The sequence below is a fragment of the Humulus lupulus genome, chromosome 9, assembly GCF_963169125.1.
Source record: "Humulus lupulus chromosome 9, drHumLupu1.1, whole genome shotgun sequence".
NCBI classification, from domain to species: domain Eukaryota; kingdom Viridiplantae; phylum Streptophyta; class Magnoliopsida; order Rosales; family Cannabaceae; genus Humulus; species Humulus lupulus.
Window position 1 is genome coordinate 168959981 of NC_084801.1, and position 26275 is coordinate 168986255.

Here is a 26275-nt window from a genome sequence, read left to right on the forward strand (position 1 = left end):
TATGGTTTGGTTGGGGTAGATCTTAATGTGCATAGGTTCGATAGTTGGTTAGGGAAATACCAAACTATGTATAGTTTAATTGATGTTTGGGATGGGATAGTTGTCCAGTATGGGACCAACGATTATAGGGACCTATCGAGGATTTCCCCCACTTATAGAGAGGGACCCTTTAGAATCAACTAAAGACAGAGGGATTTCCTGGTCCCCGAGCTCAAGCTTGAAAGAATCTTTCAGTTAGGTTTCTTTCACCTAGATTTCTCAACATATATTGTAAAATATAATCAACCCTTGATATTTTTTCCTTTCCCTTTTTTAGATAAGATGGATTCATACCTTGACTGCATCCTCAACCAACTCGTTGCATCCAGGGGAAACAAACGCCACCGGGTGTCCTCAAAGTAATGTCGTCCTTCTAACCTCACCAAAAACTCTGAGGCACCAACATTGACCTTGAAGCAGTATGACTTGGGCCTTGTCACTGATCCTCCAACACATCCAGAAGTTGTTGCCCCTCCTCCTGCTAGCCAACCAAAGAAATTTTTCCCTGCCCAACCTTCAATCCGAGACCACAAGATTACTGTTTTGCCCTACTTACTTGATTTTGTGGCCGACAATGCTATCAGCACTCTTGGAGTCCAACTCTGTTCTGATGCATTGACTCGCTTGGGCCAATGCCTCAACAACCTTAGGGTTCCCTAGTGGGAGTTCTTAACAACCTAAGAGATTGCCAACACTCTTTTTGAAAAGAGTGGAGTGTTGTTTTCTTCGGTAAGTTATTCTTTAAGAATGGATAAATTCCATGTTTCAATGCCCACTCTGTTTACTTCTAACATCAATTTTTTGATTGCAGGCTCACGACCTTGAAGGATTATTTTTGGACCTTTACTGACTACGTCGGTATCCCCTCGTTCCAGCTTTAGTCCAATTCATACAAAGTCCTGGCCACTTTGAGGTCGTTATACCACGAGATGAAGTGGGATGGACCCTCGACACATGAGATCCTATATCTCGTCTGCCTCAAAAGTAATCCTTCTCGAGCTCATGGTGGGGATGGATTTTACTACCTTTCGAGCTACCTAAAGGAGAGAAGGTTGTTCGAGGACATTCCTAATCATCCTCCTAACTTCAAAACTATCTTCTTCTAGACAACGATCTCGCTCCTTCCCTATTCTACTCGTTTCAACGGATCTATAAGTATCTAGTCATAGCTCTCTTTGATCTTTTTGTTTCGAGCTCAAAATACTCATTCAAACTTTCCATGCAGCCAACTAGCACCGTCCACAGCACTCAAAGGCCATGATGGACCACAAGGAAGTAATTCTCAAGCTCCCGTACGGTCAGCGGTCCCTCAAATATCTCATTCATGAGGATAAGCTCCGTCTATGCAGTCTCCTTAGTGAAGGCGAGTCCATAGACAACGCGGGAATCCACAAGTTTGTGAGATGGGAAGACGTCCCTAACCCAACCCCCAAGCTTCCCTCCAAAGGGAAACTCTTAAGCTCGCACTCCTGGACCTTTATTCCTTGCTTAGCCGAGCCTCCATGCTCGGGAACTGAAGTTCAGGACAAGGCATTACCGAGCTTGTCCGATGGAGGTAAAGTTATCTTAGATCTATCCAAGTGGTCCCCCACTCTTCTTATACCAGAGCCCAACATTGTAGTTCTGTTTAACGATCCCCACAATAATTTTATGGTCTGGTCGGGGGTAGATCTTAAGGTACATAGGTTCGATAGTTGGTTAGGGAAATACCAAACTATGTATAGTTTAAATGAAGTTTGGGATGGGATAGTTGTCCAATATGGGACCAACAATTATAGGGACCTATCGAGGATGTCCCTCGCTTATAAAAAGGAAACCCCTTTAGAATCATCTGAAGACAGAGAGATTTCCTGGTCCCCGAGCTCAAGCTCGGAGAAATCTTCCTGTTAGGTTTCTTTCACCTAGAAGTCTCAACACATATTGTAAAATATAATCAGCTCTTGATGTTTTTGCCTTTCCCTTTTTTAGGAAAGATGGATTTGGACCTTGAAAACATCCTCAAACAACCCGTTGCATCTAGGAGAAACAAACGCAACCCGGTGTCCTCAAAGGGAGGTCATCCTTCTAAGATCACCAAAAAGTTCGAGGCACCTCCATCGACCTCGAAGCACCCCAGCTTGGGCCTTGTCACCGATCCTCCAACATATGCAGATATTGTGGCCCCTCCTTCTGCGAGCCAACCAAAGAAATTTTGCCTTGCCTAGCCTTCAATCCGAGATGGCAAACTTACTGTTTTGACCTACGTCCCTGAGTTTGTAGTCGACAATATTGTCGGCACTCCCGACATCAATCTCGGTTCTGATGCATTGACTCGCGTGGGCTAATGCCTCAGCAACCTCGGGGCTCCCTAGTGGGAATTCTTAACGACCTGTAATAGTGCCAACACTCTTTTTGACAAGAGTGGAGAGTTTATTTCTTAGGTAATTTATTCTTTAAGAATTGATATGTTCCATGTTTCAATGCCCATTGTTTTTTACTTCTAACATCAATATTTTATTACAGACCTTTCTAACCTTCATTCAACACAATTAGGTCCTTAATCGCGAGGTTTCAATTAGCAAGGTGTACGCCTTAGATGCTAGAAATGCACAGCTTAAGGCTAAAGATGACCTTAAAAAGATTCGGCAGGAGATGGAAATGGCTTAGCAAGGACTGGAGGCGACTCAGCGGGAGCTGGAAACGATTCAGCGAGAGGTGGAGGCTAAGGAGACAGAGAATAAGAGGATCCAAGAACTGAATGCCAATCTAGAGGAGGACCAGAAGACAACTTCAAGTTCATAAAGAGTGATAAGGCTCATCTTCTTGAGGAATTTAGGACAAAGAAAGACCACACCATTGACATGAAGATGTATCACATTTGGGCCACCAATCCCGTCCTCAACACTAGCTTCCTGTCCATCAAGGAGATTGAGTATGTCAATAGATGGAAAGCTTGGTTGGAGGAAGAAGAAGCCAGGCTCGAAGCTCAACAAGCGGTAGAGGCCACAGAACAAACCGGGACGATGGTTGACGGAGTTTCCAATCCTTGAAGGCCAACACATGGGCTGTGACCCATAGTTTTTACTTCCTTTGTAATTACACTTTTAATTCCTTTAGGAAAAGAAAATTATAACTCGAGCTCAAGTTATTTGAAATATTTAAAGTTTACATGAACTTGTTTTTATATCTATTTATTTATTATACAAATATTGTAGTGCTTAAGTTCAAACTTCCATATATTCATACATAGTTCATTTGATTGCACGTTTTCGACTTCGTTATCCTCAAGGTCCTATATTACTTTTACCGCGCATTTTTGTTAAAAAATACTTATTGGCGTGTAACCTCATTAGTCTAGTTATTTCTTGCTTAAATGTAGTAACTTTTTCTCATCCTCAATTATGGTCTCGAGGTTACGAGATCGAAACTTATTTGCAAATTTTTTTAGCTCTGTCTCAACCCATGAATTTTCATTGGTTTATCTAGAATTCCAACTTTTAATCGTGTCAATTAGAGTTTGCTAGTTTGTTCCAGACTTGTTTTAATTCGTGTTTGGTTAATGCTCCATACACTGTTATCAATTTTATTTTTATGGATGCTATATTTTCCAGCCTATGGTATCATTGTATATCACTGATGTCCCTTTAATATCATATGGTTGCAATCTTAGGATTTTTAATTTTGAGGGCTTGCAAAAAATATAACTATAAAAATATAAAATTGGAATAAAATGTAGTGCTTTATTAATGAAAAACAAGAATTAAGTACAAGCTTGGTTACAACTAAGTAAACATCATTCCTACATTACTGCCAATAAGGTCGTAGACTCGTGGAACCAATTCTCCATTTAACCTTGCTAGTTTATAGACACTAGGTCAGATAATGGATTCAATTTGGTAGGGTCCCTCCCAATTAGGCATGAGAACACCTGCAAAGGGGTCTCATGTGGCCAAAAACATGCGCCTAAGCACCATATCTCCCAACCCAAACTATCTCTCTCAAACCTTCTTATTGAAATACCTTGTAGCCCTTTGATGGTATGTGACATTTTTAAGTTGGGCTTCGTCTCGTTTTCCTTCAATCAGGTCTATCATTTCTTCGAGCTGAGATTGGTTTGAGGTATGGTCGTATGCTTCGCGTAATGGGCAACATAGCTTCGCACCCGTAAGCCAGGGAGAAGGGGGTGTGTCATGTTGATGTTCGAGCTGTTGTTTTGTAAGCCCATAGGACTTATGGTAATTATTCTGGCCATTTTCCTTTGGCTTCTTCAAGCTTTTTCTTAATGGAGCTCTTCAGAGGCTTGTTCATAACTTCGACCTGACCATTTGCTTATGGATGGGCTACTGAGGAAAAACTCTTGATTATTCCATTCATTTTGTAGAACTGTGTAAATAGTTCACTATCGTACTGAGTTTTGTTGTCTGATACTATTTTCCTTGGTACCCCGTATCTATAGATTATACTTTTTACCAAGAAGTCCAAGACTTTCTTCAAGGAGATAGTGGCTAGAGGTTTAGCATCAGTCCACTTAGTAAAATAATCAACAACAACTACGACATATTTTAGTCCCCCATTTCCTGTTGGTAGGGATCCAATGAGGTCGGTTCCTATACCATGAATGGCCACGGTGAGTTCATCATGGTGAGCTCGGTTTGTGGAGCTCATGGGATTGAAGCAAATCGGTGACACTTGTCACAGCGTTTAATGTATTCAAACGATTCTGTTTTTACTGTATGCCAGAAGCATCCTTGCATAATTACTTTTTTGATAGACTATGCCCCAAGTGTGGTCTCCGCAAAATCCTTTATGGGTTTCTTCTAAAAAAATTCTAGCTTTGGGTGGAGTTACACACCTTAACAATGCCATAGAATATCCTCTTCTTTATAGTCTTCCTGGCATGATAGTGTACCTTGGTATCTTGTACAATAGCTTTCTTGCTTCGTTCCGGTCCGCTGGCAAGCTCTCAGTTTCAAGGTAGTCTATTATGGGGTCATCCAAGTAGGTTGCGAGCCTATCATGCTAATTTCATCATCGTCGAGCTCGGCTATGCTCGGTACTAGTTTCGACCGGTACCACATCGAGTGTATCGGCTTCCTTGGTTGTCACAAGTCGAGCTAAAGCATCTACATTCGAATTCTGCTCCAGCGAAACTTCTTCAATCGCGTAAAACTCGAACTGCCCGACTGCTGCTTTGAACTTCTCCAAGTAGGTTGTAATTTTAATTCCACAAGCCTGGTATTCTCCTTAGACCTGGTTGACATCCAACTGCAAATCACTATAGCAATGGATGGCTTTCGCTTTTAACTCAGAAGCAAACTGAAGTCCTGCTAATAGTGCTTCGTATTCAGCCTCGTTATTTGATGCCTCGAAGCCAAACTATTAGGCTGAGTGAAAACAATTTCCTATCAGAGTGATTAAGATAATTTCTACCCCTAATCCATTCTAGTTCGCACACCCATCGACATAAAGTCTCCACAGCTCGCGGGCTGGGGTTATGACTTCCTCGTTGATGATTCCTGTACACTCAACTATGAAATCTGCCAAGACCTGTCCTTTGATCGTCATTCTCAGGTGATATGTGATTTCGAATGGCCCAAGTTCGACCGCCCATTACAATAATCTCCCGGATGCCTCAGCTTTTGACAATACATGTCTCAATGGTTGATGAGTCAATACATGTACAAGATGCGCTTGGAAGTAAGGTCAAAGTTTTTGAGATGCATGTATCAAGCACAAGGCTAGCTTTTCCATTAATGGATATCTCGACTTTACCCCCAATAACCGTTTGCTGACATAATAAACAGGTTTTTGTACTTTATTATCCTCCCAAACAAGACATGCGCTAATTGCATGCTTAGTTATTGCGAGGTATAAGAACAATATTTCCCACGTTACTGGTTTGGATAAGATTGGCAGTTCCGTGAGGTGTTTTTAAAGAGCTTGAAAAGCGAGCTCGCACTCGTCTGACCATTCAAATTTCTTGCCTCCTCTCAAAAGATTAAAGAACGGAAGGCATATGTTTGTAGATTTTCATATGAACCTACTTAAGGATGCATTTGTTCAGTTAAACTCTGGACGTCTTTATGCTTTCGAGATGAAGGCATATCAATTAACACCTTTATCTTATCTGGGTTTACCCCTATGCCTTGAGCGTTTACTATGAATCCGAGAAACTTTCACGAAGATACTCCAAATGAGCACTTTTGTGGGTTAAGTCTCATGTTGTACTTTTGGAGTATACCAAAGCATTCTGCGAGATTGTCAACGTGGTTACAATTATGCCTAGACTTGACTAGCATATCATCCACATATGCTTCCATGTTGCTCCCTATTTTCTCGGGAAACATCCTATTTACAAGTCTGTGATATGTGGCCCTGTCGTTCTTGAGTCCAAAGGGAATCACATTATAACAGTATAAACCTTTATCGGTCATGAAGCTCGTATGCTCCTGATCAGGTGCATGCATGGCTATCTGGTTATATCCAGAATATGTGTCCATGAAAAACATGATGCCATGACCTGCGGTAGCACACATGAGCTGATTGATTGAAGGTAGGGGAAAGCAATCCTTTGGACACGCCTTATTGGGGTCTGAATAGTCAATGCAATTTCACCACTTTCCATTGGGCTTTGAGCCTAACATTGGATTGGCTATCCAATCCAGATAGAAAGCATCTCGGATAAACTAATTTTCCTTTAGTATTTCAACCTCCTCTTTCAAGGCCTTCTTCCTTCTATCATCTAGGAGCCTTCTTTTCTGTTGCTTAGGTGGGAAGCTTTTATCTATGTTCAACGCATGGCTTATAATGTTTAGGCTAATCGCAATCGTATCCGAGAGCGACCATGCAAACAGATCCTGGTTTTCCCTCAGAAAGTGGATTAATTATTATCTTGCATCCTTAAGAAGGTTCTTCTTCCCTGTTTTTACCATCCTAGTGGTGTTCTTATCATCGAGCTCCATATCTTCAAACTCTTCAATTGGCCCGAGATCAACCCTGTCCTCATGTGCACTTGTTTAGCTCTTTCCCCTCATTGAGTTGTTGTAGCATTCTCGAGCAGCCAATTGGTCTCCTTTCAGCATCCCAATGCCACTTGGGGTTGAGAATTTTATAGCTAGGTGCCTCACAAATGTAATTTCCCCTAGCCCAATTAAGGCTGGTCTCCCGAGCAGTACTTTGTAGGCTGAAGGGGTGTCAACTACGATAAACTCCATTATCTTGGTTATTTAGATTGGATAGTCTCCAAATGTTACTGGGAGCTCGAGAGATCTCGTACTGGCTATTCCCTCTATTGAAAATTTGTACAACATTGTTGCACATGCCTTTAGGTCTCGAACGGAGAGTCCTATTTTTTCCAAAGTGGCCTTATAGAGGATGTTGACTGAGCTCCCATTATTGATCAGGAATTGGACGTGTGAGGCGTCTTCTTCAGTGAATGTAATGGGTTGGGATTCAACCCTCTGTTTTTTCGGAGCTCGAGGTTTAGGTTCATAGGGAAATCCATCCCCTGTTTTGAGATCATTGACATATCTCTTTTGGGCATTCCTACCCGAACTTGTGATATGCACCCCACCGCAATGGTTGTTACATCTTCTCCATCGATTGGGGGAGGTAGGTTATCCTCCTTCGTATGTGGGGTCACAGTTTGCTGGGCAAGTCACGTTGAAGCTACCTTCAATCCAAGTGAAGCTTGGACCAAATTTTAGTTTTGAACATACTGCCCGAAGTATCCTCTCGAGATCAAACCTTCAATCTCGTCCTTTAACTGTCTGCATTCATCAGTGGTATGACCTATGTCCCTGTGAAATCTGCATAATATGTTGGCATCTATCTTGGACTTCTGATTTTGCATCGGATTAGGTCGTCTGAAATGGACCTGATTTTTGTTTGCGACCAATATGTTCTCCCGAGTATCTGTGAGCTCGGTATAAATTGTGTAAATGGAGAAATATTTTTCTCCCTTTTTCTTCTTACCTCCGTTTGCCTTCGAGTTATTCAATTCATTCTTCTTTCTCCTGGAAGGGTTATCTCCTAAGGGTCACGATGTGGAGGGTGTAGCCGAGGTGGTGGCTGAGTTAACATTTGTCGCTGCAGTTATTACGGGCTGAGGAGTCAGTTTGAGTGCTAACCTTGCCTCTTCTACATTGACAAATCTCCGAGCCTGAGTATTAAACTCGACTATCATCCTCGCAGGTTTTCTTTGCATGTAGTCCCAAAGGGGACTCCCTAGCAATACTCTAGCTCGTACCGCCATGAGATGATCGTTGTCATCGGCATTTCGAGCTCGTGCCACTTCTATGTTGAATCTTGCAAGGTAACTTTTCTATGATCCACCTCGTTGCTGCCTAACATTAGTCAATGCTGATGCCTCAGGTTTAATACTCTTCATGGCCTGGAACTGCTTCTTGAATTCCCAAAACAGTTGTTCCCATGACAGGATCAAATGTCTCAGGAAATTTTCAAAACAATTTTTCGTTGGTCCAGTGAGTGTGGTCATGAAGAGCATACATCTTATCTCGTATCTGACGTTGCTGGCTCGCATTACTGTATTCAACGTACTCATGTGGCTGGCTGGGTCGAAAGTCCCATCGTAGGGTGCCATATGGGGTATTTTAAATCCATGAGGAAATGGGGTATTTGAGATGTGGGGAGTGAAACACTCGAGCTTCTCGCCATAATTGTAAGCATTGTCCTTATTTTTCCTTTCTTGAAGGAGCCTGAATGCTTCTTGAAGCTAGTTGATTCTCTTGGACCAAATCGAGCGGAAGGGGAGCTTGCACCAATGGTAGCTGGTTATTGTTCGTAAGAACTCCAGCTCCTTGTCTCAGTACAAGTTTATATTGATTCCCATATACTGGCTACAAAGGCTTTCTCTGATTATTTAAGTGTGTCTGTAAGTCCGAGTGTAACATCCCAAATTCCCTAATAAGGCTTAGGGCCTTGATTTGGGGGCCAAATGGAAAATTATGGAAATTATGTGATTATGTGATATATATATGTGTATCATCATATGATTATGTGAGATATATTATAATATGACTTGATATGCATGTGTTAGGTGTATTAAATATGCATGCGGGCCTATTTCTAATTATAAGGTCAATTTTCGCAATTTGGCCCATTACGGGAATATTTGACAAATATGTGATAAATGTGTGGAACCACATCATTATGTGGATATATTTGGGTTACTCGGCACGAGGCGATCCTAGGGAGCAAGTTGGCGGGAAAGTTACAACGGGGCCAATTACCGAGCTCGAGTTAAGTCTAGGGGTAATTTGGTAATATAGTACATTACTGGGATCGGGTAGGGAAATTATTTGGTAATTACTTTAGGATATTAGAAATAACGGGAATTTCGAGACGTTAATTATGATTAACGGGATAAGTGGAAAATGACAAATTAACCCTTGAGGGCTTAAAAGGGCAAGGCTTAGGCTAAGAGGCAATATGGTCATTTTGGTGCCAAATTAGTGACTTAGTCACTATTTCCTTCTGCAAGAGGAAACCCCAAAAACAGAACAAACTCTTCCTCAGCTTTCTCTCTCTCTCTCTCTCTCTCTCTCTCTCTCTCTCTCTCTCTCTCTCTCTCTCTCTCTCTCTCTCTCTCTCTCTCGTTAGTCTATTTTTCTCTTTATTCTTGGTTTGATTTTTGAGGAAATTAATGGAAAACTTAAGCTTGGATTGAAGGCTTGACTTTGGTGCATGACTAGTTGCAGATAGGAGGACATAATCACATGTGAGGTGAGCTTCAATCCCTATTTTAAGTGAATTCTATTTTGGTTTTGAGTGTTCTTGAGCTTTGAAGCTCAAGGTCTTGAGTTTGAGTATTTGGTGGAGGTTTTGAGTGTGATAAGCTAGGGTTTAGTTGAAGGTGGTGTATTGATGAGGTTTTGAGGTTAAATTGTGAGTTTGGATGTTGTTTAGATGAGGTTTTGGTGACTTAAACTCAGGGGAAAACATAGGGGAAAATAAAAGAATTCCGGGCTGTAGGGATGGCGCCCAAGCACTGTCCTTGGCACCCCAGCGTCAGTCCAGTTTTAGCAAAGCCCATTTTTAGGGCTTGGGAGGACTTTGGGGGCTCAGGGGATGGTTCCACCACCCCGTTGGGTGGATTAGAAGTCTTGAGAGCATGGAAGTGGTCCCGAAGTTTGTTTTTAAGGATTGAATCTTATGAGATTATTATTTATGGTTGTGACTAGGTTGCCGCTAGGGCTCAGGACAAGATCGTGCTAAAGGGTCGTTTATATATAACTCGTGCTTAAACCAATGGTAAGAAAATTTCACCCAGTATGTGATGCATGTGATTTTGGCTTGGCCCGAATTACTGAACACAAATATGAATAGGGCATGAACGCTTATGAATGTGCATGATTATGATTATGCTTGTGATTCCCAAATTATTGAACAAGAATATGAATAGGGCATGAACGTCGGAGAATGTGCATGATTATGATTATGCTTGTGATTATTGATTAAGCATGTTGAATGATTTGTATTTGGATATTTGGTATATGATATATATGCCTGTCGACATTATCTGATTGATAAAGGCTTGACTTATGAGTCAAGGACGGCAATAGCGCGCTGAGCGCTGGTTGAAAAGCATTGACTTATGAGTCAAGGCAACAATGGCACATTGAGCGCTGGTCGTTTTGGTTAAGCTAACCAGGAGCGCATCATACGCTTGTCCAACCTAATGGTCATGGCAAACTCAGCGCCAAGTACATCGGGCTAGCTCTAAGGCTTGTTATATAGAGGATAGGGCTAGTTCCATATCCTAGGGTTGGGCCCCATACTTGACTTATTAGTCAAGAATGACATTAGCACGCTGAGTGCTGGACGAAAGCATTGACTTATAGGTCAAGGACGGCAATAGCGTTGAGTGCTGGTTGAAAAGCATTGACTTATGAGTCAAGGAAGACATTAGCAAGCTGAGTGTTGGTCGAAAATCATTGAATTATAAGTCAAGGGCATTGTTGGGATATTTTTGCTATGCAAGTGCACACAGTTGCAATTTGTAATAAAATGGTAAGAACGAAGCATCGTCCTCAAGGACTGATTTATCAATTACCAGTCAATTAATTTCTCTTTCTATTTGATCAATTAAAATTTGTTGATTTTTGTAAATACAGCAAGAGAAACTATAAAGTGCAGAAACAATAATTAAAAATGAAATGGAATAACAACTAATAGTAAAATCTTTGATAATTAACCACTGAAGAAACAATTAGGATATTTAATCTCATCAACTATCCTCCCTATTATTCCCTAATGCAAAGTATGAGTTCTTCTTCTTTTACCTAATTCAATTAACAAGTTGATACAACAACCTATAATCCTACTATGAATTATAAACTCAACCTAGGTGACAATTTCCTATATTTCTATGGTAAATTGAACCACAAAGGTGGCATTAATCTTGACAACGTAATAAACAGTTACACAATTAATTCAGATACTTTCGTTCCAAATTAGAATTATGTCTGTAAAATCCCAGTTTTGAGGGATTTGTTTCTATTTTTAGTTTATTGGCATTTTTGGTTTTAGTCAAAATTATTATTGTATTTATTGATTAAATCCTGTTTATTGTGTAATATTCTCTGCTGTAAATGTCTCTTTCTGTATATAGAATAAATCTGGAATTATCTTTGAAATATTCTTGTTTTATTCTTTTTGTCTCGGTTAGGAAAGTCTGGGTATCTTTTGTTCCAGCAAAATCCGGTTCTGTCGAAACAGGTGGATATTTACCTTATTTAGAATTATCTTGTGCATCAAGTAATCAATGGTGAATATTCTTTATTTATGCTTTTGTTTCTCTATAAAAGCTTCTGACCTAGACGATTAGGTCATCACTTCAGAGATTGATTTCATATTTTGTTGAAGTGCCGTTTTTCATGTGCAAAGAGCTTTTGTTCTAGAGCTCTTTGTGTTTTGTTTTCTGTTTTTCTTGCATATGTTTTGTTAACTGTTTTGCAGGTAAAACTCTCAAGGACACCTTGTTTAAAAGCTTCGGGAGAAGCTTGTAGTGTGAGTCACTCTTCGGGATGATTAGTGCACGGACCAGAAGTTGAAGGGAGTTCAAGTTTCTGAGTCATTTGGAAGTGTTATTAGGAAGTGTCAAATTGCTGGGATTGCGACAATTTAAAGAGGGAGTCTTTAAGATTGTATAAGTCAATTGGTGATTGTAATTTGAATAATTCTTATCTAATAAACTTCATTCTCTGGGCGTGGCCCCGTGGATTAATAACAACCTGCAAAGGTTGTTGATACCACGTAAAAATTCGTGTGTCCTTTATTTTTACGTTTCTGATTAAGTAATTCTGTTTGCACATATCATACATCTGTTTAAACATTTCCGCAATCTGTTAAAACGTGTTTTTACATACATCCTTGGATTAATTATTTGAATTAACCAATTAATTTAATCCAAATAAGGGAATTTCAATTGGTATCAGAGCAGTTCACTAAACTCTTAGTGAGATCTTGTGGTTATTTTCCGTTTGATTTGTTTTGTGCGAAATGTCTTTCTTTGCAGAAGTTAGTTCGGTGTCTCGACCTCCATTGCTAAATGACTCAAACTATCCATATTGGAAAGTTAGGATGAGAGCCTTCATAAAAGCTCAAGATGAGAAAGCATGGAGAGAAATTTTGTCTGGGTGGTCACCTCCTACTGAAAAAGGTGAAGATGGAAGCACAATTGTAAAATCTGAACTTGTTTGGGACACAGAAGAAGAAAAATTATCTAGCTATAATAATAAAGCTCTTCACGCCATATTCAATGGTGTTGGAGAAAGTTTTATAAAGCTTGTTTCCACTTGCACCTCTGCTAAAGAAGCCTGGACAATCCTTCAAACTCAATTTGAAGGAACAACTGATGTCAAGAGATCTCGATTCATTATGCTTCAAACTAGGTTTGATGATCTCAGAATGTCTGATTCAGAGACTTTAACTGAATTCTATGAAAGACTTTCTGATATTGCTAATGAATATTTTGCCTTGGGTGAGAAACTTGATGATTCTGTACTTGTTAGGAAAATTGTTAGAGTTCTACCTGACAGGTTTAATGTGAAGCTCACAGCAATGGAAGAGGCAAAAGATTTCAGCAACATGAAGGTGGAAGAGTTGATGGGATCACTACGAACTTTTGAGCTTAACCAAAAGATTCGTCAAAAGGACAAACCTAACCCATCAAAAGAAAAAGAAAAAACGATTGCTTTCAAAAGCACAGAGATGGAGACTCCTGGTGAGGGAGACGGTGATAATGAAATGGCTTTGCTCTCAAATTTTTTTCAAAAATACATGAAAAAGATTGGGAATAGGCAAACCATTGGAAAGGCTCCTAGAGGTAATTTCTCTTACTCTAAACCCTCTTTCTCTAACAAAAAGGGTATTCAGTGCAGGGAATGTGAAGGTTTTGGGCACATCCAGGCTGAATGTGCAAACACTCTCAAAAAGAACAAGAAAGGTATGATCGTTACATGGAGTGACGAAGACTCGGATAACAGTGAAGAGGAAAAAGAGAACGTTGCGTTCACAACCAGCGTTTCTGAGTCAACATTGAGAGAGGCCAAAATGGTGTGCCTAAACAATTGTACCAAAGGTGAAAGCTCGAATAGTGATGAATCCGATCTAAATGATGAGTCTCTAGGAGAAGCATACAAAAAATTGTATGAATCATGGGAGAAATTGTGTTCTGAGAATCGATCATTGGTTAGTAAGAACAAAGAACTTTCTGCTGAGATTAAAATACTTGTTGATCAAAATGAATTGCTTGAAAATGATATTAATTCGAAAATTAATGAAATAAGCAAATTGACAAAAGATCTTGAGAATCTCAATAAGAATGTTAGAATGCTTAACCCTGGATCTACTGTTTTTGAGGAAATTCAGAATGCAGGTCAACAAGGGCACATAGGACTTGGAGCCTCAAGTTCTCAAAAAGTGCAAAAAACTGTGTTTGTTTCTGCAGGGTTATTGGCACCTGAAAGTTCTGCTCCCACAGGTATAGTGTCTGACTCAACAGAAAACAAACCTGTTGTTACAGAAAAAAGGTTCACTGGTCGTAAGAACAAAGGTAAGAATACTGTGTTTATTCCCACATGTCACTTCTGTGGGAGAAAGGGACATATTAGACCAAGATGTTTCACTCTCATGAATTTTGCTAAAAACAAATAATTTGAAAAATCGAATTATTTCAAAGAAAACATGAAAGTGAAAAGATCTAAATCAAAAAATGTTTGGATTGAAAAGAAAAAATGTTTTGCTGGAATTTGTGATGATAGACTTCCTTCGTCTTACTTATGGTATTTTGACAGTGGTTGTTCTAGACATATGACAGGTAACAAGACAATTCTCACTGACATAAGACCTATGCATTGTGGATCAGTCACGTTTGGTAATGGTATTGAAGGTAATGTTCTTGGAATAGGTACTCTTGATTTTGATGGGTTACCTAGAATTAAAGGAATTTTACTTGTTGAAGGACTTAAGGCTAATCTCCTTAGCATTAGCCAAATTTGTGACCAAGGCTTCATGGTCAACTTTGATAAAGAAAATTGTGTTGTGGTAAATCAAGATGGTGAGGAAATTCTTGAAGGGTACAGGTCTAGAGACAATTGTTATACCATGTTACCCTCTTTCATGTGTTATTCTGCCTTAGGTAACAATACTGATGTGTGGCATGCCAAACTTGGGCATATAAACTTTAAACTGTTGAAAAAGTTGTCTCATGCAGGGATTGTTCGTGGCTTACCTAGTTTGGGTAAGGAAACTGAAGGCAAGTGCAAAGAATGCCAACTTGGTAAGCAACTAAAAAGCACTCATAAAAGTGTCTCTGACATTAATACTTCGAAAGTGCTAGAGTTGCTTCACATGGATCTAATGGATCCAATTCAAGTTGAAAGCTTGAATGGTAAGAGGTATATATTTGTGTGTGTGGATGATTTTTCTAGATACACATGGGTTGAATTCTTAAGGGAAAAATCAGATACGTTTGATGCGTTTAAAACCTTGTGTACTAAGTTGTAGGTTGAAAAAGATTGCACAATTGGAAAAAATTTGCGCATACGTAGCGATCATGGGAAGGAGTTTGAGAACTCGGTCTATGATGAATTTTGTAAGGCTGCAGGTATAACTCATGAGTTCTTAGCTCCTAAAACGCCTCAATAGAATGGCGTAGTGGAAAGGAAGAATCGTACCCTGCAAGAAATGGCTAGGGTAATGTTGAATAGCAAGAAACTAACTAAGAGGCTATGGGCTGAAGCCATTAGTACTGCTTGCTATATCATAAATCGTGTCTTTCTTCGTCCAGGTACCTCTAAAACCTCATATGAATTTTGGAAAGGTAAAAAACCAAGTGTTGCTTATTTTCATGTGTTTGGATGTGCTTGTTACATTTTGAGGGATAGAGAACATCTGGGAAAATTTGATAACAAAAGTGATGAGGGTGTATTTCTTGGGTACTCCACTAATAGTAAGGCTTATCGTGTGTATAACATGAGAACCCAAACTGTTATGGAGTCAATTAATGTTGTTATTGATGATGTTCGAGATTTCTCTGAATTTTCTACAGAAGAAGAAATTGACAGGTTTGTGGACGAATCCGATGAGCAAGTTGATGGTGAACCTGTTCATGACCATGCTGTGGGAACCTCCGGAACATCTGTATCCACAGATCCTGAGTCTGATGACACAGATACTGAACAGACAGAAAAAAGGTTTCCAGGTATTATATCTGATGAGATTCGAAAAGAACCTTCTAGCAGAGTCAAACTGAACCATCCATCAGATTTAATTATGGGGGATCCTAAAGACAGCATGGTGACACGAAAGAGGTTTAGTAATGTTTCTCGTTTTGCTTGTTTTTTATTTAATTTTGAGCCTAAAAATGTGAAAGAGGCATTAACTAATGCTAATTGGATTGAGGCTATGCAGGAAGAATTGGAGCAATTTTTCAGAAATAAAGTGTGGAATCTTGTGCCCCGTCCACTTGACACAAATATTATTGGTTCTAAATGGATCTTTAAAAATAAATCTGATGAATTTGGTACTATCATAAGAAATAAGGCAAGGTTGGTGGCACAAGGATACACACAAGTGGAAGGGATAGATTTTGATGAAACATTTGCCCCAATTGCAAGACTGGAATCTATACGTTTGTTACTCTCTATTGCTTGTTTGATTGGTTTCAGGTTGTTTCAAATGGATGTGAAATCCGCATTCTTGAATGGTGTTTTAAATGAGGAGGTCTATGTTGAACAACCTAAAGGGTTTGAAGACCCTCATGCACCAGACCATGTCTACAAGCTAGACCAAGCTCTTTATGGGCTCAAGCAGGCACCAAGGGCATGGTATGAGAAACTTACAAATTTCTTGGTGTCACATGGGTACAAAAGGGGAGGAGTTGACAAAACATTGTTCATCAAGACTGTTGATTCACATATCATAATTGCTCAAATCTATCTGGATGACATTGTTTTTCGCTCTACCTCTGAGTCAGAAGTGAAAAAGTTTATGGAACAAATGAAAGACGAATTTGAAATGAGTATGGTGGGTGAACTAACGTTTTTTCTAGGTCTGCAGGTAAAGCAAATGGAGGAAGGCACTTTTGTGAGTCAAAGCAAATATGCAAAGAATTTGGTCAAGAAATTTGGTCTTGAAAGCTCAAAATTTGCAAAAACACCAATGAGCACCACAACTAAACTCACAAAAGATGAGAATGGTGTCAAAGTTGATCCTACACTCTATAGGAGTATGATTGGTAGTTTGCTTTATCTCACTGCTAGTAGACCTGACTTGTGTTATAGTGTTGGTGTGTGTGCCAGGTACCAAGGAAATCCAATGGAATCTCATGTGAAGGCTGTGAAAAGAATAATTAGATATGTTCATGGAACAACTGATTATGGGCTTTGGTACACCAAAGAAACTAATCCCACTCTTGTGTGTTTTAGTGATGCAGATTGGGCTGGCAACACCGATGATCGAAAGAGTACTAGTGGGGGATGTTTCTATCTAGGGAACAATTTGGTGTCATGGCACAGCAAAAAACAAAACTCGATCCCCCTCTCCACTGCTGAGGCAGAATACATTGCTGCTGGAAGTTGTTGTGCTCAACTCTTATGGATGAAACAAATGCTGAAAGACTATGGGTTTGATCTTGACACCTTAACTGTTTTTTGTGATAACACAAGTGCCATCAACATTTCAAAAAATCCGGTACAACACTCTAGGACTAAGCACATTGATATTCGACACCATTTCATAAGAGAATTAGTTGAGAATAAAACTCTTGTGCTTGAGTATATTGAAACTGAAAAACAACTTGCAGATATTTTCACCAAGGCCTTGGATTCGGTTAGGTTTGACTCCCTCAGAAAATCCTTGGGAGTTTGTCTTGTTTAAAGTATTGGTTCTTGGTTGTTGGCACGAGCTTAGAATCTGTTCAAACATTTTGAGAATCTGTGTGTATGACTTAGAATAAATTATCCTGTGTTGTATGAATTCCTGATTTGCATGCCTAGAGTAAAATCAAATAGCAATCCCTTCGTAGTATATTTCTGTGAATCAAGCATTGTTTTATGTGACAGTGGTGTTTAGTGTTTCACAATTTCAGGCTCCTATGAATGAATAGAGCTACCTTCCTAGTGTGTGAAAGCCATCTTTGAGTAAGTTGGAACTTTGTAATTCGGAGTTATAAAGAGGATACTCTACCATAGAAAAGGGCTACCACTAGGATAAGTGTGAGAGCGTCTTCATAGGGTACAAAATTTAGAAAGAGACTTTCTGTCAAATTGGGCAATGTTCCCTTGCTACACTCTCACACACATATGCTTGAAGTTGTGATTCACCGAATTTTAAAAAAAAAAAGGAAAAAGAAAAATTTATAATAAATGTTCACATAGTGTTTGATTCATTTTGAAATATGCTTAGTAACTGGATTGTGCTTGATTTGTGTTCAGGTATTGCTCAAGACTTCATCTTCACAAAGTTTTTTTATTTTAAGGTTCTCATACACACATGATTCTCTCATTGATTGTTCAGATTGTTTGTCACGTGCCCATAATTCAAGTTGTATTTGTTGTTTAGTTTTATTCTATTAAATTTAAAAAATAAAAAATAAAAAGAAAATTAAAAAAAAAAAGGGAAAAGGAAATATGGGGAAATTGTCTTGACCGAATCTTGGTTTTGTGAATATTGCTTTGATGAGTTTCTTTTCAATATACCAAGTTATTCAAGTTTTTTTTTTATTCTTGGCATCTCACGTGAATTAATTGAGAATATTGTGTTGCTTAAAGTCTTTGATGTGGTTTCCTTTTTTTTTTTTGAAATCGTATGGCTAGGGTTTGATCTCTCTTATTGTGTCATGATCTTCACCATTAAATTCGGTTTCCTTTTGTGTTCCTCTATTGTTGTAATTTTGAAATAAAAAGGGAAAGAAAATTGTAAAGGAAGGGAGCAAGGAGATCGTGTGCCATGATGAGGATATTTGGTCTTAATAAGAAAATTTGTTGAAAAAGGAAACATCTCTTCCTTGTCAGATTTGAGCAGTTATTTAAGAGAGATGTGACAGATTTTTGGGCAATTAACCGTCCATTTTGAGTAATGGAAAGATCACATTCGGTTTGGTCCTTTATATAAGGGTTTCTTCCTCTTGTCTCTCTCACACGATTTCTCTAACTCTTCTTCATCTTCTTGGCTGTTATTTCTTGTCTTTTTTTTTTTTTGAGTTACAGATACCATGGTGAGGACCAGAGGAGCACACTCAAAGAAAACTCCAACCAATCTCTCAAAACCTCTGTCTAAAACACCTGTCAGCACAGCCGTGCCATCTGCCTCTGCTCTTCCCAAGTCCGTCTCGACGCCTAGTTCATCTGCGGGGACAAAACCCAATATGAAGCCGCGTAAGCAGACAACTCCGGTTCTCACGGCGACCCCTCTGGTGTTCCCCGATGTTGATGCTGCTGTCCCTGTGTCGTCACCACCTCCTAAAGGGGTGGTGACCGTAAAGGAATCTGTTATTCCTTCTTCTCATAGCGCTCCAACCAAAAAGACTAGGGCATCCGAAAAAGGGTCTGTCGAACCCTCTCCACCAAAGAAGTCGTCTCTCCCACCGAAGATGAATGCCAAAGGTTTTTTGAAGAGGAAAACGCCCTCCGATTTGACTGTCTCTCCTTTATCCTCGGTCAAGAAACGTCTCAAGGACAACCCACCATCACCGTCCACTTCTGAGGCAGATGAAGAAGAGGAAACAGTGGCTGAAGAATCCACAGAAGATATCCCAGAGAAAGTGGCCTCTGACAAAGAGCTGTCTCAGGAACCTGAAGAATCAGCCACTGACTCTGAGCCAAGGGAAGAGGAAGATGTTGCGTCGTCTGATCCAGAAGTGGACACAGTCTCAAGCCATGTCGCCGCTGTTCCCAGTTCTGTGGTAACAAAACCCTCATCCAAGGGAAAAGGCAAGAAACCCATCTCTCGGTCTGGTACTCCTCTTACTAAGTCAGTGGTAAAATTTCAACCTCACTCTTATTCCTTCTGTTATAATGATAATGAACGAGATATGATGTTGTATGCCCATCGTAAGTTCCTTCCCGAGAGGAATTTTGTTCTTAGTGATCATAGGTCCTTCGGAGTTCTCATCTTGCTTCAAACCCGTGAGTGGGTTGGGTCCCTGGTGAAACTTTCTGGCTATGTGGAGCGTGTTGTGAAGGAGTTTTATGCCAATCTTACCCATGATGTGCTTGATCCAAAGTCCCCTCACTTCGAAAAGGTTTATGTCCGCGGACAATGGTACTCCTTCGCTCCTAAAGATATTGCAATCGCACTCCAAATTCCGATTGCAACTGTTGAAGACCAAGCTGCTGAAACACTTGATCACGATGAAGTGTTGTCCGAGCTCGTGGGACAACGCATGCAGTGGTCCCCCAACACTGTTCTGCTGGTCACCAACCTGACAAATATGTATGCTGTGCTCCACAAGTTTGCCACTTCCAACTGGAAGCCTACATCTCACACTAACACCATTTCTTTTGACCTGGCCGCATTCCTCTATAAAGTTGGCACATGCATAGAAGTTGATCTGGCGAAACACATTTTTGATCAAATTGTTGGTTTCCGCAGGGGTAATCGTAAGTCTCTTAATTTGCCCTTTCCTCGTCTCATTTATAAAATTCTTAGCATGCAGAATAATGACATCAAACTGGAGACCGAAGACTTGGTCCTAGCCACTACTGCCGTTTCATTCCGATCAGGTGGCCCTTCAAATGAGACTGGCGAAGCACCAAGCGCCAAGAAAGTGAAGCCTCAGTCCCTCAATTTCGTATCTGAGGACCTGCCCCCTGATTCTGTCCCAACAGTTTCACCTGCTGTGGCTACAGAATTGGCGTTCCTTCGTTCTAGTATGGCTGATCTTCACACAAAGTTTGCTATCATCCAGCAGTCCATTCAAGACCTACTGATGCTTGCCACCCGTGCTTCAAATTCTTGACCACTGTTTTTATTTTATTTGTTTATTTTGCCATACAACATTGGTCTTTTGGGGTCTTTTATATTTTTCTTTGGTACTTTGACAGACAAATAGGGGGAGAAGCACTCCTGGTTTGTTTTTTATTAAGTTTTTTTGTGAACATCAAACTCTGGACCCTCTACTTTTTGAGGGGGAGTTTTTTATGATTACTTGTTTTTGATTACTTGTGCTTACTTGTGCTTTTTCGCAGGGGGAGTTTTATTTGGTAATCACTAACTTGTTTTTCTTGCAGGAGTGTTATATTAATTTTGCCTTCCAAAGTGCCAAAGGGGGAGATTGTAAAATCCCAGTTTTGAGGGATTTGTTTCTATTTTTAGTTTATTGGCATTTTTGGTTTTAGTCAAAATTATTATTGTATTTATTGATTAAATCCTGTTTATTGTGTAATATTCTCTGCTGTAAATGTCTCTTTCTGTATATAGAATAAATCTGGAATTATCTTTGAAATATTCTTGTTTTATTCTTTTTGTCTCGGTTAGGAAAGTCTGGGTATCTTTTGTTCCAGCAGAATCCGGTTCTGTCGAAACAGGTGGATATTTACCTTATTTAGAATTATCTTGTGCATCAAGTAATCAATGGTGAATATTCTTTATTTATGCTTTTGTTTCTCTATAAAAGCTTCTGACCTAGACGATTAGGTCATCACTTCAGAGATTGATTTCATATTTTGTTGAAGTGTCGTTTTTCATGTGCAAAGAGCTTTTGTTCTAGAGCTCTTTGTGTTTTGTTTTCTGTTTTTCTTGCATATGTTTTGTTAACTATTTTTCAGGTAAAACTCTCAAGGACACCTTGTTTAAAAGCTTCGGGAGAAGCTTGTAGTGTGAGTCACTCTTCGGGATGATTAGTGCACGGACCAGAAGTTGAAGGGAGTTCAAGTTTCTGAGTCATTTGGAAGTGTTATTAGGAAGTGTCAAATTGCTGGGATTGCGACAATTTAAAGAGGGAGTCTTTAAGATTGTATAAGTCAATTGGTGATTGTAATTTGAATAATTCTTATCTAATAAACTTCATTCTCTGGGCGTGGCCCCGTGGATTAGTAACAACCTGCAAAGGTTGTTGATACCACGTAAAAATTCGTGTGTCCTTTATTTTTACGTTTCTGATTAAGTAATTCTGTTTACACATATCATACATCTGTTTAAACATTTCCGCAATCTGTTAAAACGTGTTTTTACATACATCCTTGGATTAATTATTTGAATTAACCAATTAATTTAATCCAAATAAGGGAATTTCAATGTCCAATATAGCCACAGCAGATTTAAATCTCACTTCTCAGATTTTGACTTAAAAACATATATATATGACTAAAGATGGCCAATCAATAATCAGTCTATAAGAACAGGTTATATGGAATTGAAGAAGATTGAAGAAGAAAAGAATTGAAATTGCATTAGTTCATAATAAGGATTAAAGTGACTCAATTAAACATCCTAAACAGAAAATTAGTTCATAATCATAATGCTAATCACAACAAAAATTAAAGGTAACATCAGAAAGTAGAAGAAAAACATGTAAAAATACTCCAAGGGCGCTGAGCCCCAGTATGATTTAATAATCATGTAATAGGGCGCTGAGTCCCAGTATGATTCATTAATCATGTATTTTGGGCATGGGGTCCCGGTATGATTCATTGATCATTTATCTTGGGCTATTGGTCCACATGACACTGTAGTCATTTATATGAATGGTATGCATGCATGAGTAGTGGTATTACTACTAAGCATGCTTATTATTATTATTATTATTTTATGGAAAAATGAATATATTGCAACCAAACAGAATGAATACAAGCCAAGCTCAAAGAGCCAAACAAACACAATTACACCTGACCAATAGCCTCAAAAAATGCCAACTCACTAGACTTAACTTTCAGTTTAGGAAACCTTGCTAATCTAGATCTTAAACTGAACTTAATCAACTGAGTAACATGACCAATAGACAAAGATCTCAGCTCAAACACACAGAGATTTCTATTTCTCCAGATCATGTATACAGAAGCTGCCAAGGCAGCAGCAAAATACTGATGCTTCAAACTTTTCGGAGTCCCACACATCTAGGTACACCACTGCTCATAAGTATTCGGCCATAAATCCCTACCCAACCAGTCCACCATTTGGGCCATGAGCTGTTGAGAAAAGGGACAAACAAAAAATAAATGAGCATGAGATTCCTGCTCCATTTCACAAACAGGACAAAGCAAAGAAGGCAGCTCCAAGTTACAGTAATGCAGCTTGTCCCGAGTAAGGAGATGACCAAGAGATGCTTTCCAAAGGATGAACCTATGCTTAGGTACAACCAAGGAGCACCAGACCACATTAGCAAAAGCAACTCTTTCCCTGTTGAGTAACCTGTAATACAGAGATTTCAAACAGAGTTTATCCTTCTTAATAGCCTCAACTAAACTGTTAGCAGAAAAGACAGATTTCAACTTGACTAATCTCCTCCAATACCAACTAACATCCTGTGGAACAGAATAGGACCAGAAATCCTGACCCTTCAGATAGATTGAGTCCTCCCACTTCACCCAAAGGATGTCTTGCTTACTAGAAACAGCCCACACGAACTTAGCAAGGAGAACTTAGTTCCAAGTGCACCCCTCCTTAAAGCCAAGACCACCCATACATTTCGGAAGACAAACTTGACTTTAGGCAGTGAAGTGTAACTTACTACGATTAGCATTGTTATCTTTCACTCCCCAAAGGAAGTTTCTACACAAACGATCTATCTCCTTGGAAACACTCTTAGGTAGAATAAAAATGCTCATCCAAAAAGACCTCAAACTCAACAGCATAGTATTAACCAATTGAGCCCTCCTTGCAAACAAGAGATGACGACTAGCCCAAATATGAAGTTTCTGCTGAATCTTAGTGATGATGATAGCACAATCTCCAGCCTTCCACTTTGTTGTTCGAAGCGGAACACCTAAATACTTGAGAGGAAAATTCCCTTCAGTGAACTGAAGACTCTCTAGCAATTGATGAGTCTCTCTATCATCCAATCCCCCAAAATAGACCTGAGATTTCTGCAAGTTAGCAGAAAAACCCGAAGCCATGCGAAATTCAGTAAAGATATCCCTCATAATTTGAACTGAATTAGAGACTCCCTTACAAAAAATAACCAAATCATCAGCAAAACAAAGATTGACTAGCTTAAGAGGTTTGCACTTCAGGTGGAATCTGAACCTCTTATCCAAAGAGGCTTGACATAACAGCCTAGTACAGTACTCCATAGCGAGAACAAATAACAACGGAGATATTGGGTCCCCTTGTCTTAAGCCTTTTTTGCCTCTAAATTCCCCATGAATCCTACCATTCATAAGGATCAAATAAGATGGGTCCTTCAAGCACGCCATAATCCACTTGATAAACTTGATAGGAAAACAAAACTCTGTAAGAATGGCCTCCATAAAGTTCCAACCCAGCATGTCATAGGCTTTGCTCAGATCAATTTTCATCACACACCTAGGAGAAGCATTTTTCCTTTTATAGCCTTTTATAATGTCCTGAAGAATAAGGATATTATGCGCCAATAATCTATTTTTGGCAAACGCTCCTTGGTTTTGATGGACTAAACTAGGAAGCACCGTTGCCAATCTACCACAGAGCATTTTTGAAATACATTTGTATATAGCATTGCAAGAAGCTATAGGCCTATAATCCCCTGCCTTAGTTGGGGTCTCAATCTTAGGAACCAAGCAAATGGTAGCCATATTAACCTCCTCGGGCAGGACACCACTCTCAAAGAAGTCAAATATAGCCTCTGAAATTTCAGCTTCTAAACTGCCCCACATAGCTTTAAAAAAGCCAGAACCGAACCCATCCGACCCCGGACTTTTTATAGAGCAAATGCTAAACAAGGCATCCTTCACTTCCTTTTTAGAAAATGGTCTAACTAATTTGATATGCTACTCCAAGGATAACCGATGACCAAGTCTAAAACAGGAAGACTGAATAGGAACTGAAGCATTAATGTTGCTACCCATAATTTTCTGAAAGTGAGTCACAAAATGAGCCACCACATCATCAAACTTCTCAATTAACTGACCCGATTCAGAAACCACTGAAGTTATGCAATTTTTGGCTCTTCTTTGTTTCAAACACGCATGAAAATAAGCCGTATTATCATCCCCCTAACGCAGCCAATCAACTTTGCTTTTTTGTCTCAAGAAACTATCATAAGCTTTAGAATGATACACAAAACAAGCACCAGCCAATGATTCCTCCCTTTGTAACTCAGTCGAGTGGGGATTCGCCTGAAGAGAGGCTTGAGCAGTTTGATACATATCCTTCGCCAAACTATAATTCTGAGCAACATCTCCCACAATATGCTTGTTGAAATTACGTAAAACAACCTTAAGTCTACTCAATTTTCTAACAATACGCACGAGGCCAGCACTTTTAATAGGTTTATTCCAGCTCTGCAAAATAGTATCCTTAAAACTCATGTGATCAGTCCACAAATTATAGAATCTGAAAGGCTTAATTCCACTGTTAACAGTAGTTCCCATTTTGATGATACAATAACAGTGAGCAGAAAGTAAGTCCCAGTTAAAAATAGCTTCAGCTTGAGGGAATAAATCCAACCAATCTTCATTTTTAAAACTCTATCCAGTTTAGAGTAGATTCTATTATCATTCTCTTGTTTGTTAGTCCAAGTAAAATGAGACCCTGTGGAGCACAACTCATCAACTAAACCCAAAGCCCTCCACTTTTGAGCATCCTCCAACTCAAAGGCAGAAATGGTTCAGCCACCCACTCTATCGGTACCCTAAAAAACAGCATTAAAGTCCCCTGCCACTACCCATGGTTTGACAGGGAAACTTAACCCAGCAAGATCAATCCAAAGAGGAAGTCTACCCTCAGTAGTATTCCTACCATAAACAAACGTAACGCAAAACAACTTACTAGACTTAACCCCTTTAACACAAATGTGAACAAACTGGTCACTGTCCTTTATAATCTCAACAGTCACCACCTGAGGCTGCCACAAAACCAGAATACGACCCTCTGAAGCAGAACCCGAGTAGTAATTCCACCCTTTGAAATAAGAACTCATCATTTTCCCAATTTTATCACCATGAAGTTTGGTCTCCAAGAAGGCTCCAAGACCAATCTTATTCACAAAACAAAATTTACTCAGAGAAACCTGTTTCTCCCTTTTATTGATACCTTTTACATTCCAGCTAAGCATGTTGTGACTCTCCATTAAACAAACTTATTGTTGTAATCCCAAGTTTGTGACCTCCATCACCTTGTCTTGCAAAGCACTATAGGAATTTTTCAGATTATTTTGAGTCTTTAGAGTTGCCTTCTTATTACCCCTACCCTTTTAGGGGTAGTCCATTCCGAATTAACTCTCTCGTTTGAACTCCTATCTGGTGCAGCTATATGTTCTGATGTATCCTTTAATTGAACCTGAAGCTGTGATATCCCCTGGCCTTCAGACAACCCGAAATCAGCTGGACCCTTAGTATCAGAAACCTTCCCCCCACTGGTAGCACCATTTTCCTCTGAAACTGGCAGCTGGTCTACAACACTTTGTTTAGACTCAACTTCTCCATTTTGGCCTTTCTGCCTCCAAGTCTCAGTATGCTTCCTATTACACATACTTTATGTATGACCAAACACCTTACAACCTCTACATTGAGTTGGGAGCCATTCAAACTCCATAAGTTGTTCCATAAGCTGCCCTTTCTCATTAAGGAACTGAATAGCTTTAGGGAGATCCTCA

At 39.5% G+C, this 26275-nt stretch overlaps 1 protein-coding gene across 1 annotated transcript; it reads right to left on the reverse strand.

Annotated features, from left to right (window-relative positions):
- Window positions 1–22598: 22598 nt before the first annotated feature.
- LOC133800289 (uncharacterized) lies at window positions 22599–25052 on the reverse strand. The gene is made up of 4 exons (XM_062238245.1): window positions 24693–25052; window positions 24466–24584; window positions 23320–24324; window positions 22599–22893 (listed from the first exon to the last, which is right to left on the reverse strand). Exons 1-4 carry the CDS (start codon window positions 25050–25052, stop codon window positions 22599–22601), a joined length of 1779 nt encoding a protein of 592 aa, XP_062094229.1.
- Between the last annotated feature and the right edge of the window lie 1223 nt (window positions 25053–26275).